This window comes from Entelurus aequoreus, linkage group LG05 (genome assembly GCF_033978785.1).
Source record: "Entelurus aequoreus isolate RoL-2023_Sb linkage group LG05, RoL_Eaeq_v1.1, whole genome shotgun sequence".
NCBI classification, from domain to species: Eukaryota; Metazoa; Chordata; class Actinopteri; order Syngnathiformes; family Syngnathidae; genus Entelurus; species Entelurus aequoreus.
Genome location: NC_084735.1, coordinates 35756147 through 35774783, shown reverse-complemented (window position 1 = coordinate 35774783; position 18637 = coordinate 35756147). Strand labels below are relative to the sequence as shown.

The following is an 18637-nucleotide window of genomic DNA, read 5'->3' as shown; positions in this document are numbered from 1 at the left end:
ATATAACAGCAGAACTATGTTAGTTTTAAGGACATATTAAAAAAAATTATAGTCAAAGATCCATTATGTAACAGGAGCACTATGTTAGTTTTAAGGACCTACTGCAAAAATGCTAGTCAAAGATCCCCTAAAAAGTGCTTTGTTGTTTTCAAGAAACTACTGCAAAAAACTAGTCAAAGATGGTTTTAAAGACATACTGCAAACATACAAGTCAAAGATCATTTATATAACAGGAGAATTATGTTAGTTTTAAGAACATATTGTAAAAAATTATAGTTAAAGATCCTTTGACCTGCTCAGTGGCCTAGTGGTGACCTGCTCAGTGGCCTAGTGGTTAGAGAGCCCGCCCTAGGTTGTTAGTTCAAACCCGGCCTAGTCATACCAAAGACTATAAAAATGGGACCCATTACCTCCCTGCTTGGTTGGAATTGGGGGTTAAATCCCCAAAATGATTCCCGGGCGCAGCCACAGCTGCTGCTCACTGCTCCCCTCACCTCCCAGAGGTTGAGGTTGATGGGTCAAATTCAGAGAATAATCTCACCACACCTAGTCTGTGTGTGACAATCATTGGTACTTTAAAGGCCTACTGAAACCCACTACTACCGACCACGCAGTCTGATAGTTTATATATCAATGATGAAATCTTAATATTGCAACACATGCCAATACGGCCGGGTTAACTTATAAAGTGCAATTTTAAATTTCCCGCTAAACTTCCGGTTGAAAAACGTCTATGTATGATGACGTATGCGCGTGACGTCACTAGTTAAACGGAAGTATTGGTACACCATTGAATCCAATACAAAAAAGCTCTGTTTTCATCTCAAAATTCCACAGTATTCTGGACATCTGTGTTGGTGAATCTTTTGCAATTTGTTTAATGAACAAAGAAGACTGCAAAGAAGAAAGTTGTAGGTGGGATCGGTGTATTAGTGGCTGGCTGTAGCAACACAACCAGGAGGACTTTGACTTGGATAGCAGACGCGCTAGCCGACGCTAGCCGCCGACCGCACGGATGATCGGGTGAAGTCCTTCGTCCTTCCGTCGATCGCTGGAACGCAGGTGAGCACGGGTGTTGATGAGCAGATGAGGGCTGGGTGGCGTAGGTGGAGCGCCAATGTTTTTAGCATTGCTCTGTGAGGTCCCGTTGCTAAGTTAGCTTCAATGGCGTCGTTAGCAACAGCATTTTTAAGCTTCGCCAAGCTGGAAATTATTAACCGTGTATTTACAGGTCCATGGTTTAATAGTATTGTTGATCTTCTATCTATCCTTCCAGTCAGTGGTTTATTTATTTTGTTTCTATCTGCATTTGAGCCCGATGCTATCACGTTAGCTCAGTAGCTAAAGAGCTTCATCGATGTATTGTCGTGGAGATAAAAGTCACTGTGAATGTCCATTTCGCGTTCTCGACTCTCATTTTCAAGAGGATATAGTATCCGAGGTGGTTTAAAATACAAATCCGTGATCCACAATAGAAAAAGGAGAGAGTGTGGATTCCAATGAACCCTTGTACCTAAGTTACGGTCAGAGCGAAAAAAGATACGTCCTGCACTGCACTCTAGTCCTTCACTCTCACGTTCCTCATCCACAAATCTTTCATCCTCGCTCAAATTAATGGGGTAATCGTCGCTTTCTCAGTCCGAATCGCTCTCGCTGCATTGTAAACAATAGGGAAATGTGAGGAGCCCTCCAGCATGTGACGTCTCGCTACTTCCGGTAGGGACAATGCTTTTTTTTATCAGCGACCAAAAGTTGCGAACTTTAATGTCGTTGTTCTCTACTAAATCCTTTTAGCAAAAATATGGCAATATCCCGAAATGATCAAGTATGACACATAGAATGGATCTGCTATCCCCGTTTAAATTAAAAAAAATCATTTCAGTAGGCCTTTATATAACTTTATATAACAGGAGCATTATGTTAGTTTTAGGGACCCACTGCAAAAATGCTAGTCAAAGATCCACAAGTAAACTGCTATTGATACAATTCTGAAGATTATTGGAGAAAGAGTATAATCTGTTCACATAATAAGAGAAAATGTGTATTAGAATAAAGTGCGTGTCTAAAGGGGGCACAGCCAATGAGGGTGGGCTTGGAGACGGATGGGTGGGCAGGAAACAATGATGTCACTGCGTGACAGATGAAGCATCAAGTCAAGGGGCTTCCTCTTGCTGGTCATCATTGAACAGATGCACAGCAGCAGCGCTCAGGGAGAGAACCTGTTGTCAACCTGACCAGGTAGGACTTATTCGTATTATTTTTTAAAAATCACACAACTGTAAAAAATATACAAAATGTATTTTGTGAAGTCCTATTAATTCATAGAGGCATGATACAACTATGGAAAATATTTGATGTAAAACTATGTTTTATGTTACATGTGTCGTATACATGTAGTTTGTGTTCCGGAGTCTGTCATGGCTCAAAGGAAACCATCTGGAGGTTGCTGCTGCCCCAAAGCTCCCATCAACGAAGACAACGCTCGTTTTTTCCTGCTGGCCGGCCTCATTTTTATTTACTTGCTGTGCGGGGCTGCCATCTTCTCCGCCCTGGAACACCCTTTTGAGCTGCGTGCTCGCCGCTTGTGGAGGCAGCAGCTGGACAACTTTACCCGGCGACACGGCGTCCACCCGAGGGCCCTGCACACTCTCCTTAGGCAGTATGAGGAGGCCAATGGAGCGGGGATCAGAGTGGACGCATTGAGGCCCCGCTGGGACTTTTCGGGAGCTTTCTACTTTGTGGGCACCGTAGTGTCTACTATTGGTAAGTCCTGGAATATTTCATCATATACTTGTTACCATACGTCCATTTTCATTCATTGATTTTCTATCCTGTTGGAAAATCTAGTGAGCTGGAGCCTACCACTGCTAACTTTGGACAAGAGTCATGTGATTGGCTGGTGATTTTATGTAAAGTCACTTGCGATTGACTCCAGCTCACACGTGATCCTTTACAGGATAGATAATGAACTCAAAAAAGTTATGTTTCAATCATAAAACATTTAACTATACTGATTTTTTGAAGATAAAATTTCAAGATTCAAGATTCAAGATGCTTTATTGTCCATTCTTTAACATGTACAAGACACATAAGAACTGAAATTTCATTTTCGGCACAGTCCCACTAAGAGCAGACATACGTTACAAGGGGACAAGATGGGACCGCCAACGGATCAGCCACTTACGGCGCTCCTTAAAAAAGGTCGGAAAAAGGTGACATTGGGAAAGGGGGAAGAGTAAAAAAAATATCAGTCTAAGGCTGGACCCTCAGGAGGGGTCTAGACTGAGTCCGAGGAAAAAACCTCACATAGCATGGCACACATAAACATGATACATGTAATCACAACAACTCGCAACGGAGGGGGTGGGGGATTTGGGACCCTGGAGGCCGACTGCCGCTATAAAGCGCTACTCAGCCATCCACAACCCCGGAGGAATTAAGCAGCGGTGAAGGGGCGGGTGCGTGCATGTATTCCCAATTAACTTGGGTGAGATGTTGAAATGTTTTTGTGGACTGGGGACGATCTCAAAGTTCGACACCAGGTGTTATTGAAAAAAAGGAAGGTCAAAAGCGTCCATCGTTGAAGAGTTCTCAGGGGAGTTTTTCTGAACAGCCTGTGCCTGATAGCATCAAGGCCATTCGAGGGAGTCAAATCGTAGATTAAGATGTTGTTTTCTTCGAGCAGTCAAAACAATGACCTGCCTGCTCTGTATCCTTACTGGATCTCTCAAATTCAATTTAATTCTTCCTTCTCAGCAAGCTTCTCCAAGATGAGATCCATTTTGCGATTCAAATCAGAAATCGCCCCAGTCTGTGTTCCCACAGCCCGACCCAATCCTTCTATTGCGATGAACAGCCGTTGGGCTCCTTGAGTGGCTGCCATCGTCTTCCGAATTTGACAATACACCAGAGCAATGCCCAGCCCAATCAGCAGGTGCCCGGCGATCACGGTTCCAAATAGGTAGATGTCTTCCACATCCTCGATGGAAAGGACTGAGAGGCACATGATTCTCCATTTATCCCAGGAATCTCTCACGTACCCCGCAGCAATGGTTCCATCAGGGAAGCCAGGCTCCCCCGAACCTCTTTTCCTTGTCAAAAAGACTTGTCAATTGCGTTGAGAGTCCAGCTGATCATATCCATGTTTGATGTTTAGATTTGAGGACAGCGCAAAGAAAGAGGCTTCAAAAAAGTTCAGACAAGACAAGGACACAAGAAAGCAAGCAGGGAAGGAGGGAGCGGAGAAAAATGCGACCGCCCTAACTTCAAGTTAAAGTTAAAGTTAAAGTACCAATGATTGTCACACACACACTAGGTGTGGTGAAATTGGTCCTCTGCATTTGACCCATCCCCTCTTTCACCCCCTGGGAGGCGAGGGGAGCAGTGAGCAGCAGCAGTGGCCGTGCTCGGCAATCATTTTGGTGATTTAACCCCCAATTCCAACCCTTGATGCTGAGTGCCAAGCAGGGAGGTAATGGGTCCCATTTTTATAGTCTTTGGTATGACTCGGCCGGGGTTTCAACACGAGTCACGTCCCATAATAGGTTAGCCACTGAAAGCCATCTACCATTTTTCATATCCAGGTCACCAGTGTGTGTGTGAATGACTGTAAAAAAAAAAGCTCTGACTCGCATGGGGAGAAGTTGTTAGATTGCATATACAAATCTGTAGAGCAGCGGTGGGAAACCTTCACTATAAAAAAAATAAATAAATAGCAAAGCAGCTTATAAACTATAAATAAATGAAATCATGGGAATCGGGCCTTCTTCTTCTTTCTGATGTGTCCGTGGTAACCTTACCTTAAAAAAACAAACTCAAGAAATTGACGTCTAAAAATGACAGTTAAATAAATAAATCAAATCAATAAAATGAAGAAACCGACGTCTCTTTTGCGCAGGCGTCTCCCGCATGGCACACAAATACACACATACTGTATGTTAGATTAGATTAGATTAGTTTATTTCAAAGGAGACAATGCAATTTCATAAAACACATGACTACACATGGTTAAAAAAGGCACAATTAGCCAGAAGGCTGGTTTTCATCTGTAGTCCCCTGGCCATGATGTAAAAAAGGCAGTAAAATTACAATTTTAAAAGAAAAAGAAAAGAAAGAGAGAGAAAAAGAAAAAAAGCACACAATACATACACAATACGATTTAAAAAAAAATACACATCACAACATACCAGAGGTGGGACCAAGTCATTGCTTTGCAAGTCACAAGTAAGTCTCAAGTCTTTGCCCTCAAGTCTCGAGTCAAGTCCCGAGTCAAGACAGGCAAGTCCCGAGTCAAGTCCAAAGTCAAGACTGGAAAGTCTCAAGTCAAGTCACAAGTCCTGCATTTTGAGTTTCGAGTCCTTTCAAGTCCTTTTGACCACAGACTAATATTTTTATACAGATTGTGTATGCTTTTAAACCGCTGTATTTATTCATTAAAACACGTGCATTTGAAATAGCAGGAAAGAAAATAGTACTGACATTGCAATTCATAATAGCACTATTAACCAGTCATTTTAATAGTTTAAACAATTTTAAACATTTAACTCATTCCTTTACAGAATAAACACATTTGCAAAAACAAGTGCAACTGTACTTATTTGTACAAAGGTGTTAACATTGTATTTCCATGGCATATTGCATTGTAACTAGTTCCACAGCAGTTTCTATTCTGTTCTTACCTTATCTCATTGATCTCATCTCATACTGTGTGTGTGTTGATGTGTGCATACACATGAAAAACATAACAAATACATGAACATAACAATGAACAGAGTTGTACTTTTTAGATGTCAGGGCCCTATGCAATATGTACACACATTCTTAATATAGTATATATTTTAACTGACCTTTATTTGACTATGTTTGTCTTTTTGTAGGTGGCTAAAATACACGGTGCTGCTGACCGCCGTCTAACGTTACGTTACTGTGTGTGATACATTGACTAACGTAACGTTATGTTTAGGTACCTCATGCAACCCTGCTTAAAAAATCACTTGACAAAAAGTATGAATAAGGTAGCAAACTGCAGTGGACGCGACATATTGCCGTGTTTGAAATGACGTTATAACCATAAACATCTTATAAGTAGGCGCAATATTGGTTGCTGTGACGCGAGCAATTTGCATCTTGAAGTGGTGATGAGGAGCCGGCGAGCAGCCTAAACTGACAGTTGACAGGTAGAAAACAAAGATGCCGGGCTGGTGTTCAGCGTTTTCCTGCTCAAATGAGCGGACTGTTGAAAATAGGAATCGGGGGATTACTTTTCACAAGTAAGATTTAACATTAATGTACTATTGGTTGTATTTTATGAAAATAACATTACCACAGAGTTGAGAAGGAGCAAAGATCTTCAATATTTGTATGTGAAAATCACAAATAAATCTTCTGGGGGAGGATGACGCCCCTACAGGGGTTTGGTTTACAAACTTTCTGCCCCACCTAAAACAAAATTCACCAGCCGCCATTGATTATAATGCATTCTCATTTTAGGCAAAATATAAGACAATACTTTCTTAACAGTATAATTGTAACCAGGAATAAGTCTTCAAGTAACAATATTCAAATACTAACATTGTTGGGTAAAACAGAATTTGGTTTTATTCTGAATCCAGTGAAACAGATTGGTGGTTTTAGCTGATTTAAAAGACTTTTAGGTGTTTACCGGGACGGTATAGCTCGGTTGGCAGAGCGGCCGTGCCAGCAACTTGAGGGTTGCAGGTTCGATCCCCGCTTCCGCCATCCTAGTCACTGCCGTTGTGTCCTTGGGCAAGACACTTTACCCACCTGCTCCCAGTGCCACCCACACTGGTTTAAAATGTAACTTAGATATTGGGTTTCACAATGTAAAGCGCTTTGAGTCACTTGAGAAAAAGCGCTATATAAATGTAATTCACTTCACTTCACTGTTTATATATGTTTAAGTATTTGGCAGACGCTTTTATCCAAAGCGACATACATAAAAAATACATATATAACAATCACTGTAAACATGATCATTTAAGGGAAGAATGTAATACAAAATATCAATACAAAGTGTCACGACAGAATAAACTCTCTGCTGCTGCAGCAACAGAGATACAGTCTATAAGATATATAGATATCTAATGTATTCATACATTGTTTATGTAGCATGTATATATAACGTAATCATATTGTTTCTTCAATTTAAAAATAGCTGACCGTTTTTTTCCCCTTCTCTGGGATTATATTCCCAGTTTTAATCTCAGACGTCTGGTCACTTATAGCGTATAAGAATATTCTATTACTGTTAAGCAAACTATGAATAATACAACATGTGTCCGTTATCATAGCTACACGTATGACAAAGAAGCGCGTGAAAATCAGTGGTATTCAGTGAGGTAAAATGAATTAAATGCGTTGACAGTTCATTGCTCCTGCCAAATGAATTGCACTGAGTGGAGCGGATCACCACTCCAACATGGCGGCCCCGTGTCTCGTCTGCGCCAGTAGGCAGTAGCGCTCGATGCTGCGTCTACTTATAAGATGTCTATGGTTATGACGTTAGCAGTGAGTTTACAGCCTCACTGATTTAACTACACAGCAAATAAAAGTCATGTTACTTAGCCAATAAACGTTAGCTTACATTCAAAACTTACCCTTCTTTGTGCAACTTCAAATGTCGAACGAAGTTGGAAGTTGTTGCGTCTCCGTCTGTAATATTCGAACTGCGTGATTTGCATACGACAATTCGTTGACCAAGTCGTAGTTTTTATACCCGAACGAAACCAACTTTGGTATAAATCTTTCTCACTGGCGCGTTGATTGACAACTCTTGTTCATTGGTTGTCCTGCAATTTGATTGGATCAATGCTGTGTGATGAAAACAATGTAGATCTAATTGATTGGCAGTTGTACTGAGAGCACACACGCTGACACGCAGCACACACGCTGATAGACAGACATGTACAAAATGAAAGATACGGAGCGCTCCCAAATAACTTTTTAAGCTTTAGGTTTTGGGGAAAGTAGCAAGTCATGTCAAGTCAAAAGGTTCAAGTCCAAGTGAAGTCACAAGTCATTGATGTTAAAGTCTAAGTCGAGTTGCAAGTCCCTTTACATTTTGTCAAGTTGAGTCTAAAGTCATCAAATTCATGACTCGAGTCTGACTCGAGTCCAAGTCATGTGACTCGAGTCCACACCTCTGCAACATACCATTTATCTTAGCATCAAAACCGGCTCATCTTTTAGTGCTGGCAGCTGTAGGCGTTGATAAGCCACATTTAAAATTTTTTTGTGAAGGCCTTGTAAGTTGTGACCAGTTTAACCTCCTCTGGTACTGAGTTCCACACCTTACTGACCAGGCCGAGTTACTGAAAGTGCTCCTGCGCAGAGGAATATAACAGTCACCTCTGACAGAGCCTCGAGTGACACGCTCACAGCTGTTTCTTTGGCTGATGAACTCTGCCAGAGGATCTGGCGCCAATTCATGCAGTACTTTAAGTTAAGTTAGAGTTAAAGTTAAAGTACCAATGATTGTCACACACACACTAGGTGTGGTGAAATTTTTCCTCTGCATTCGACCCATCCCCTCTTTCACCCCCTGGGAGGTGAGGGGAGCAGTGGGCAGCAGCGGTGCCACGCCCGGGAATCATTTTTGGTGATTTAACCCCCAATTCCAACCCTTGATGCTGAGTGCCAAGCAGGGAGGAAATGGGTCCCATTTTTGTAGTCTTTGGTATGACTCGGCCGGGGTTTGAACTCACAACCTACCGATCTCAGGGCGGACACTCTAACCACTAGGCCACTGAGTAGCATTTATAGCATGTTTACCCCTCCCTTTTGTTTGCCTTCCTCGTGCTCATCCAATCACCAGCCAGGACATATTCACGGCCTTAAGGACAGTCGGAAATTATGGAACTCTTTTCAAAAAGGCATATAATGGTGGTCAAATAATAAGCTCTGAAGGGACCTACAACAAAGAGGCTGTACTACACTGCATCTTTTTCAGACTTTTTTTCTGGAAAAAAATATTGTCAAAATGTTGTTTTTCTCTGAACAAAAAAAATGTTGGAAAAAGCAAAATACAAAAGTGTATCCTTTAATGCACGCTAAACTAAGATCTCATTATGTATAGGAATGGGTACCAAGTTTGGTACCTTTATAGGAACCGACCGAATTCCGTCGGTACGACAGAGTATTGATTCACATAAATTCAAACAGTACCATACGTCACGTCCGGTTTCAGACTCAGCTGGCTCAAACATTTGGTGGGGAAACAAGCACGCAAGCAGCATTTAGAGCGGACTCAGTCAAACTGCCTCTAGGTCAGTGGTTCTCAAACTTTTTTTGTCATCCCCCACTTTGGACAAGGGGGAGTTTTCAAGCCCCACCTGCCCCCATCGCCCCAACAGAACGCTAATGCCAAGCTTAACATTTTCAAATTTATCGAACATCAAGTAACATCAAGTTTTATACATTCAAACTCAATAACATAAAATAAAATCAAGTTCAATAATAAATAAAATAACTGTGCAGCTGTGGTATAACTTGCATCAAGTTCAATATCAAATAAAATAACTTGCATCAATTCAATAATAAATAAAACAAAAGTGTTATAACTTGCATCAAGTTCAATAATAAATCAAAAAAAGTGTTATAACTTGCATCAAGTTCAATAATAAATCAAAAAAAGTGTTATAACTTGCATTAAGTTCAATAATAAATCAAATACAAGTGTTATAACTTGCATCAAGTTCAATAATAAATCAAATAACTTGCATCAAGTTCAATAATAAATAAAACAAAAGTGTTATAACTTGCATCAAGTTCAATAATAAATAAAACAAAAGTGTTATAACTTGCATCAAGTTCAATAATAAATAAAAAAAAGTGTTATAACTTGCATCAAGTTCAATAATAAATCAAATAAAAGTGTTATAACTTGCATCAAGTTCAATAATAAATAAAACAAAACTGTTATAACTTGCATCAAGTTCAATAATAAATCAAAAAAAGTGTTATAACTTGCATCAAGTTCAATAATAAATCAAATAAAAGTGTTATAACTTGCATCAAGTTCAATAATAAATCAAATAACTTGCATCAAGTTCAATAATAAATGACAATAAAAGTGCCACTTTGCAATCTTTGCCAAAAAAAGGAGGACAGGGCAAGTGAACATGAGTTTTACAGTACTCCAGCATTAGTGGCTGCAATGAGCCTGTTTTGCACTGCACAGCTTTTCAAATCGGGGTTGCAGGCTTGACACTGCCACTGTTAAAACCTCATTGAATTCGGGGCTGAGCTGCCTTGATGCGAGTGTTTCCCGGTGAATGACACATTGTGTCCAATGCACATTTGGCGCAACCCTCTTTATTAGAGCCTGCAGCCCGTTTCTTGACTTTGCTATGCGCGCCATCAGACCAAAAGCCCACACAGTTTTCCCATTTAAGGTCGTGTTCTTTGAGGAAACTGTCCATTATCTTGAACAGCTCATCAGCAGTGGCTCTATTTTTTATGTATTTGCAAAACAGCAAATCCTCGCACAGTGACTCACCATTCACAAAGCTTCCGCTTAGCCCCGCCCCCATTAGTTACTGTTGCTGTCTGTCAAACTTTCGCTCCTACCTAGAAATGTAAAGCATACAGGAAAAATAAGTAATTTACATTTATCTATATAGCGGATTTCACAGACAGAATCACAAAGTGATTTCCAGTGTGTATAGAAAATGAAAGCATAGTAAAAAAAAAATCAAAGAATATAATAATAAAAAAATAAAAAAAATCAAAGTGAAATTTCCTCCCGTTCCTCGCGCCCCACCTGTCATGTCTCTATTCCCCACCAGTGGGGCGCGCCCCACTCTTTGAGAAACGCTGCTCTTGGTAATGTTGCAATTTTCTAAGCCAACAAAGCAAATATGCATAATAAAAAACACTTGAACCCACAGTAAGGTTCCACTTTTCAAAATACACTAATTTACATTAAATTTGTGCCATAGACATGTTACTAATTAGCATTAGCAATTTCACATGGCAATTTCAACACCTCCGCATTTGGTAATGAAAACTACAACTAAAATGCATGTCACAATCAAACCGCAGGTGTGTATCAAGTACAATACTTTAAGTATAAACACTTTGTAGGGAACAATAAAAAAATACATCAAATTTAATGGCAAAGACTACATCCTGACTAGGCAACAAACGAGTCTATACACTGTTGTCATATAACGTCTTCGAATTGCAACTGCATGCAATGTTTACTATATAATACCAGCAAATGAGATCAAATGTAATTTAAGAAAACAAGATATAACAACTGGACACCACAGTTATCAGCTAATTGTAAAATGTTGACTATAAAAATGTTATAATATTATTAAAGAAATGCATTAACACATGAACACAAACACAAATTGTTACAGTGATTTCCAGGTAAAGGGAATTGGTACCAGTGGCGTGCGGTGAGGTTCATGTCAGGTGAGGCACTGACTTCATCACAGTCAGATTTACAAACTTATGAACCCTAAAGAGTATCTTATTCACCATTTGATTGGCAGCAGTTAACGGGTTATGTTTAAAAGCTCATACCAGCATTCTTCCCTGCTTGGCACTCAGCATCAAGGGTTGGAATTGGGGGTTAAATCACCAAAAATTATTCCCAGGCACGGCGCCGCTGCTGCCCACTGCTCCCCTCACCTCCCAGGGGGTGAACAAGGGGATGGGTCAAATGCAGAGGACACATTTCACCACACCTAGTGTGTGTGTGTGTGACAATCATTGGTACTTTAACTTAACTTTAACATTACACTTACAAACTGTAGCACACAAAAAAGCACATTTGATAAAAAAAACGTTATTCTGGTCTTACCTTTACTTATAAGTGCGGGAACAGTGTGCAGTCTGCAGGTGCACCTAATGTTGTGTCCCTGCGGTCGTTCGCGGCTTCTCCAGCACGAGCATTGTTGTTTTTGCACTTTTTGGCTTCTTGTTAAGTGACTTTTTTTGGGTGGATTTGGTCGTGCACGTGGAGGGTTTGGGTGTGGGCTTTGGTTGGTGTGGCCGCGGCGCTCCCGTCGGGCGGTGCATTCTGCGGCGGAGGTGCTTGGCACCTGGAGGCGGGGTTATGAGACGAGCCTCTCACAGTGCGTCTTCGCAGCACATTTATGATCGCTCAGCACAAGAAATACGTTACACACATACAGTTGTTGACAAAATACACTGTACATTATATACCTCAGCTAACTAAGCTATGGAAATGTATAATATAATTCATATAGCAATACAGTCTCACTGCACAGCAGGCCAGCAGTTAGCCAAGTCATTGTGCACAATCCATGTTGAGGCACAAATCAGTGACGTGCCTCAACTGGCTGCTGATCACCGCACCGTCTCTTCTCAGTATTTGAACGGCAAATGTGAAAATAAAAATAAAAATAATCTAAAACTGGTGAAGTTAAATGGAAAATAACTTTAGTATAATCACTGGATACATATAACAATTTAATTAATTTTTTTTTCTTTTTACTTTTTTTTTTCTTTCCATGATGGCAGGTGAGGCCCCGCCTCCCCTGCCTCTAGTGACTGCACGCCACTGATTGGTACCATATCAATTCAAACTGAGACGAGCCTCTCACAGTGCGTCTTCGCAGCACATTTATGATCGCTCAGCACAAGAAATACGTTACACACATACAGTTGTTGACAAAATACACTGTACATTATATACCTCAGCTAACTAAACTATGGAAATGTATAATATAATTCATATAGCAATACAGTCTCACTGCACAGCAGGCCAAAATGGCAGCGCATGGCTATGGCTATGCTGCGGCTCGCTAATGCTCTTGGGAGTGTAGAGCGATTTGGCAAAAATCACCCGTCATTTCTGTCAATTTCATGGCTGGCTCAAAGCGTGAACACTCTGTGATCACATACGACCGACAGACAATTCTGGATGTGGATGGATCGGGTCGTTATAGACTGAAAGATGCATGTACGGTGGACCTCCTCGCTAGCATCGGAATACTTCGCGGACTACATCGAGCGGCCTTTGTAGCAGCGGAGTCAAGTGCTAGCGGTGACCGCCAATGGAGACGACGTAAGCGGTGCGAGCGGAAGCAGAAGCGGGGTTGCAGAGCGGGGCTAACAACAAAGAGAAAAGCTAACCAAAGAAGCGTGGAGTCTCCGGGTAAGAAGCCATTTAAACTAGAACTAGCCGGCGTCAGGCTGGATAATCCCTGCACACATAGCAATTCTCTTAGAATAAAACACAACTCACATAATGTTTTTTCTTTTGTGACCGTGTCAGAGGCAGACATACATTGTACTGAGGTAGCTAACTATGATGCGTTCAGTTTATCGCAACATCAAGCAAACAATCTGAATATCCCCGTCGTATCAATTCCTAGATATGGTCGAAACTATTTAAAGTGCAATACGCATAATAAACGCAACATTATTAATATTGCTACTTCGGATAATTTCAACAAACAATCCTCAAAACAGCCCACTACCTATAATATGGGCTTTTTAAACATAAGATCATTATCTTCCAAAACGTTATTAGTTAATGAAGTCATTAGAGACAACAAACTTGACGTCGTTGGTCTCGCCGAGACCTGGCTCAAACCAGACAATTTTTTTGCGCTAAATGAGGCATCTCCTCCTAACTATACCAATACACATGTTGCCCGACCTCTTAAAAGGGGAGGGGGTGTCGCACTAATATACAATGAAAACTATAATCTTACACCTAACCTAAATAATAAATATAACTCGTTTGAGGTGCTCACTTTGAAGTTTGTCACACCGCTGCCTCTCCACCTGGCTGTTATCTACCGCCCCCCTGGGCCCTATTCGGACTTCATCAGTGAATTCTCAGAGTTTGTTGCTGATCTAGTGACGCACGCCGACAATATAATCATAATGGGGGACTTTAATATCCATATGAATACCCCATCGGACCCTCCATGCGTGGCGCTCCAGACTATAATTGATAGCTGTAGTCTTACACAAATAATAAATGAACCCACGCATCGCAACGGTAATACGATAGATCTGGTGCTTGTCAGGGGTGTCACCACCTCTAAAGTTACGATACTCCCGTACACTAAAGTAATGTCCGATCATTACCTTATAAAATTCGAAGTTCTGACTCATTGTCAACAAACTAATAATAATAATAATAATAACTACTATAGCAGCCGCAACATTAATGCTGCCACAACGACGACTCTTACTGACCTACTGCCTTCGGTAATGGCACCATTCCCAAATTATGTGGGCTCTATTGATAACCTCACTAACAACTTTAATGACGCCCTGCGCGACACCATTGATAGTGTAGCACCGCTAAAGCTAAAAAGGGCCCCTAAAAGGCGTACCCCATGGTTTACAGAAGAAACTAAAGCCCAGAAATTATCATGTAGAAAGCTGGAACGCAAATGGCGTGCGACTAAACTTGAGGTTTTCCATCAAGCATGGTGTGATAGTTTAATAACTTATAAACGCATGCTTACCTCAGCTAAAGCTAAATATTACTCAAATCTCATCCACCTCAACAAAAATGATCCTAAATTTCTGTTTAGTACAGTAGCATCGCTAACCCAACAAGGGACTCCTCCCAGTAGCTCCACCCACACAGCAGATGACTTTATGAATTTCTTTAATAAGAAAATTGAAGTCATTAGAAAAGAGATTAAAGACAATGCATCTCAGCTACAACTGGGTTCTATTAACACAAATACGACTGTATATACAACGGATACCGCCCTCCAAAATAGTTTCTCTCTCTTTGATGAAATAACATTGGAGGAATTGTCAAAATGTGTAAATGGGACAAAACAAACAACATGTTTACTTGACCCAATTCCTGGGAAACTTATCAAGGAGCTTTTTGTATTATTAGGTCCATCAGTGTTAAATATTATAAACTTATCACTTTCCTCTGACACTGTTCCCCTAGCATTCAAAAAAACGGTTATTCATCCTCTACTCAAAAGACCTAACCTCGATCCTGATCTCCTGGTAAACTACCGGCCGGTGTCCCACCTTCTGTTTATCTCAAAAATCCTCGAAAAAATTGTAGCACAGCAGCTAAATGAACACTTAGCGTCTAACAATCTCTGTGAACCTTTTCAGTCCGGTTTCAGGGCAAATCACTCTACGGAGACAGCCCTCGCAAAAATGACTAATGATCTATTGCTAACGATGGATTCTGATGCGTCATCTATGTTGCTGCTTCTTGATCTTAGCGCCGCTTTCGATACTGTTGATCATAATATTTTATTAGAGCGTATCAAAACGCGTATTGGGATGACAGACTTAGCCTTGTCTTGGTTTAACTCTAATCTTACTGACAGGATGCAGTGTGTCTCCCATAACAATGTGACCTCGGACTATGTTAAGGTAACGTGCGGAGTTCCCCAGGGTTCGGTTCTTGGCCCTGCACTCTTTAGTATTTACATGCTGCCGCTAGGTGACATCATACGCAAATACGGTGTTAGCTTTCACTGTTATGCTGATGACACTCAATTCTACATGCCCCTAAAGCTGACCAACACGCCGGATTGTAGTCAGCTGGAGGCGTGTCTTAATGAAATTAAACAATGGATGTCCGCTAACTTTTTGCAACTCAACGCTAAGAAAACGGAAATGCTGATTATTGGTCCTGCTCAACACCGACATCTATTTAATAATACCACCTTAACATTTGACAACCAAACAATTAAACAAGGCGACTCGGTAAAGAATCTGGGTATTATCTTCGACCCAACTCTCTCGTTTGAGTCACACATTAAGAGTGTTACTAAAACGGCCTTCTTTCATCTCCGTAATATCGCAAAAATTCGTTCCATTTTGTCCACAAGCGATGCTGAGATCATTATCCATGCGTTCGTTACATCTCGTCTCAATTACTGTAACGTTTTGTTTTCGGGCCTCCCTATGTCTAGCATTAAAAGATTACAGATGGTACAAAATGCGGCTGCTAGACTTTTGACAAAAACAAGAAAGTTTGATCATATTACGCCTATACTGGCTCACTTGCACTGGCTTCCTGTGCACCTAAGATGCGACTTTAAGGTTTTACTACTTATGTATAAAATACTACACGGTCAAGCTCCTGCCTATCTTGACGATTGTATTGTACCATATGTCCCGGCAAGAAATCTGCGTTCAAAGAACTCCGTCTTATTAGTGATTCCCAGAGCCCAAAAAAAGTCTGCGGGCTATAGAGCGTTTTCTATTCGGGCTCCAATACTATGGAATGCCCTCCCGGTAAAAGTTAGAGATGCTACCTCAGTAGAAGCATTTAAGTCTCATCTTAAAACTCATTTGTATACTCTAGCCTTTAAATAGACTCCCTTTTTAGACCAGTTGATCTGCCGTTTCTTTTCTTTTCTTTTCTACTCTGCTCCCAACCCGGGGTGGACCGCTAGCCTGTCCATCAGATGGGGACATCTCTACGCTGCTGACCCGTCTCCACTCGGGATGGTTCCTGCTGGCCCCACCATGGACTGGACTTTCGCTGATGTGTTGGACTTTCACAATATTATGTCAGACCCACTCGACATCCATTGCTTTCGGTCTCCCCTAGAGGGGGGGGGGTTACCCACATATGCGGTCCTCTCCAAGGTTTCTCATAGTCATTCACATTGACGTCCCACTGGGGTGAGTTTTCCTTGCCCGTATGTGGGCTCTGTACCGAGGATGTCCTTGTGGCTTGTACAGCCCTTTGAGACACTTGTGATTTAGGGCTATATAAATAAACATTGATTGATTGATTTATTGATTGAAACGTGAAAAAATACCCAACCCTACATACATACGTACATAAATCTGAAATTTTGAGGCTTTCAATAGTCAACTTATATTCTACCTCGCTTGTAACCTTTCATGTTTTTACTCTGTAGGCTTTGGGATGACCACACCCGTGACTATAGCTGGAAAAATCTTCCTAATCTTTTACGGCCTCATTGGCTGCGCGGCGACCATCCTCTTCTTCAACCTTTTTTTGGAGAGGATCATCACCATGCTGGCCTACATCATGCGCTGGTGCCACGAACGCCGGCTTCGCTTTGGCGGAGTTGGGGTCGAGTCCAGCAGCAGGCAGGAGGCATCTGAGGAGGAGGACAGCCTGGAAGGATGGAAGCCCTCCGTCTATTATGTGATGCTGATCTTAGGACTTGCCTCCATAGTGATCGCATGCAGTGCTTCTACTCTGTTCTGCTCCATGGAGAACTGGAGCTACGTGGACTCTTTGTATTTCTGCTTTGTGGCCTTCAGCACTATCGGCTTTGGGGACCTAGTTAGCAGCCAGAGACAGCACTACGAGTCTCAGGAGGCCTACCGGCTCGGGAACTGCCTCTTCATCCTAATGGGAGTATGTTGCATCTACTCGCTCTTCAACGTCATCTCCATTATCATCAAACAAACTCTCAACTGGATCCTGGAGAAGCTTGTGCGTCCCGGAGACCAGCGTCTCTGCTCCTGCTCTGCAAGCGGACGCTGGTGGGTCTGCTGCCCCTGCCTGCACAACAAAAAACGCAACCAGAGGCGTCCGCTGGCCCGCCTAAGACAAAAACGTTTGAAACGAAACGCTGTCCGGCCGCTCTCCACACACTGCCATGCGGGAAGGCAGCGCTACGCTGACGGCTCGGTGGAGACGGTGTGCGACAGCGAGACGGACGGCGTTGCGGCGGCGGACGGGATGTACGTTGGCCGCCGCATGTCTGGGGAAATGATCTCCGCCAATGAGTTCATGGTGTCCAATAAGGTGTCTTTGGCGCTGCTGCAAAAGCAACTGAGTGAAACAGCTCACCAGGGACCGAGGCAGGGCCACGGACATCAGAATGGATTCTCCGGAGGAGTGGGAGCTCTGGCCATCATGAATAACCGCCTACAGGAAACCAGCGTGGACAGATAGCAGCGCTTTTTCACATTCTTCTTAATATGCTCTTAGCTTGCACAATTGCACATCGTAACTGTACACACTCACAACTTTATCAAGTAATTCAGGTATTTATTAGAGATAAAGTCAAGACCAGAGGTGTCCAAAGTGTGCCCACACTTTTTGAATTCAAATGTGTTTTTCACCTTTTTCATCAAAGTGTTGGCACTTGCAACGTTCTTCGGCCTCATGGTGTTATAACAGCGGCTGTGTACGTTAGTAAACCTTGCTGCCTGACACCTGAAGGGCTTGCGCTGGACACCGAAATGACGGCCTGGGCTTTTAGCTTGGAGTCCATTTGGCGGACCCAGGTTGGCGTCCCAGGTGGAATGGAAGCAGAGGTTCGACCAGGTATGTTACAATGGTGCCGTGACCCAGATGAGAATGAGGTTTTGGGGGTTGAGTGTAACTGAGGCCAGCCAGTGTGGCCGTGTCAAGTGTACGTTAGTAAACATCACTCCCTTACACCTGAAGAGCTTGCGATGGAAACTGAGCAGACAGCTTGACACTCATTCAGTGGAGCCAGGCTATAGTCCCAGGTGAAACTGAAGCAGAGGCTCGACCACGTGGCTTACAGTGGTGCCGTGACTCAGATGAGAGTGAGTTCTAGGGGGGTGAGTATATTGGAGGCCAGTCAGTGCGGCTCTGTTAAGTCCTAGTAAACCTTCCTCCTTGACACCTTAAGAGCTTGCACTAGACATCGTGTTGACAGTTCGGTGCCCAGCT

General features: G+C 42.2%; 1 protein-coding gene across 1 annotated transcript; it reads left to right on the top strand.

Moving 5' to 3' along the window:
• Positions 1-1117: 1117 nt before the first annotated feature.
• On the top strand, positions 1118-17945 carry kcnk12l (potassium channel, subfamily K, member 12 like). The gene is made up of 3 exons (XM_062047982.1): positions 1118-1141; positions 2412-2763; positions 16875-17945. Exons 1-3 carry the CDS (start codon positions 1118-1120, stop codon positions 17885-17887), a joined length of 1389 nt encoding a protein of 462 aa, XP_061903966.1. The 3' UTR covers positions 17888-17945.
• The last annotated feature ends 692 nt before the right edge of the window (positions 17946-18637 follow it).

What these genes read in the sequence shown, in the direction of transcription:
- kcnk12l (XM_062047982.1), top strand. Translation starts at nt 1,118, where the DNA reads ATGTTTTTAGCATTGCTCTGTGAG. An exon ending in TTTTAGCATTGCTCTGTGAG is followed by an intron (nt 1,142 to 2,411) that starts GTCCCGTTGCTA and finishes TGTGTTCCGGAG; the next exon opens with TCTGTCATGGCTCAAAGGAA. An exon ending in CACCGTAGTGTCTACTATTG is followed by an intron (nt 2,764 to 16,874) that starts GTAAGTCCTGGA and finishes TTTACTCTGTAG; the next exon opens with GCTTTGGGATGACCACACCC.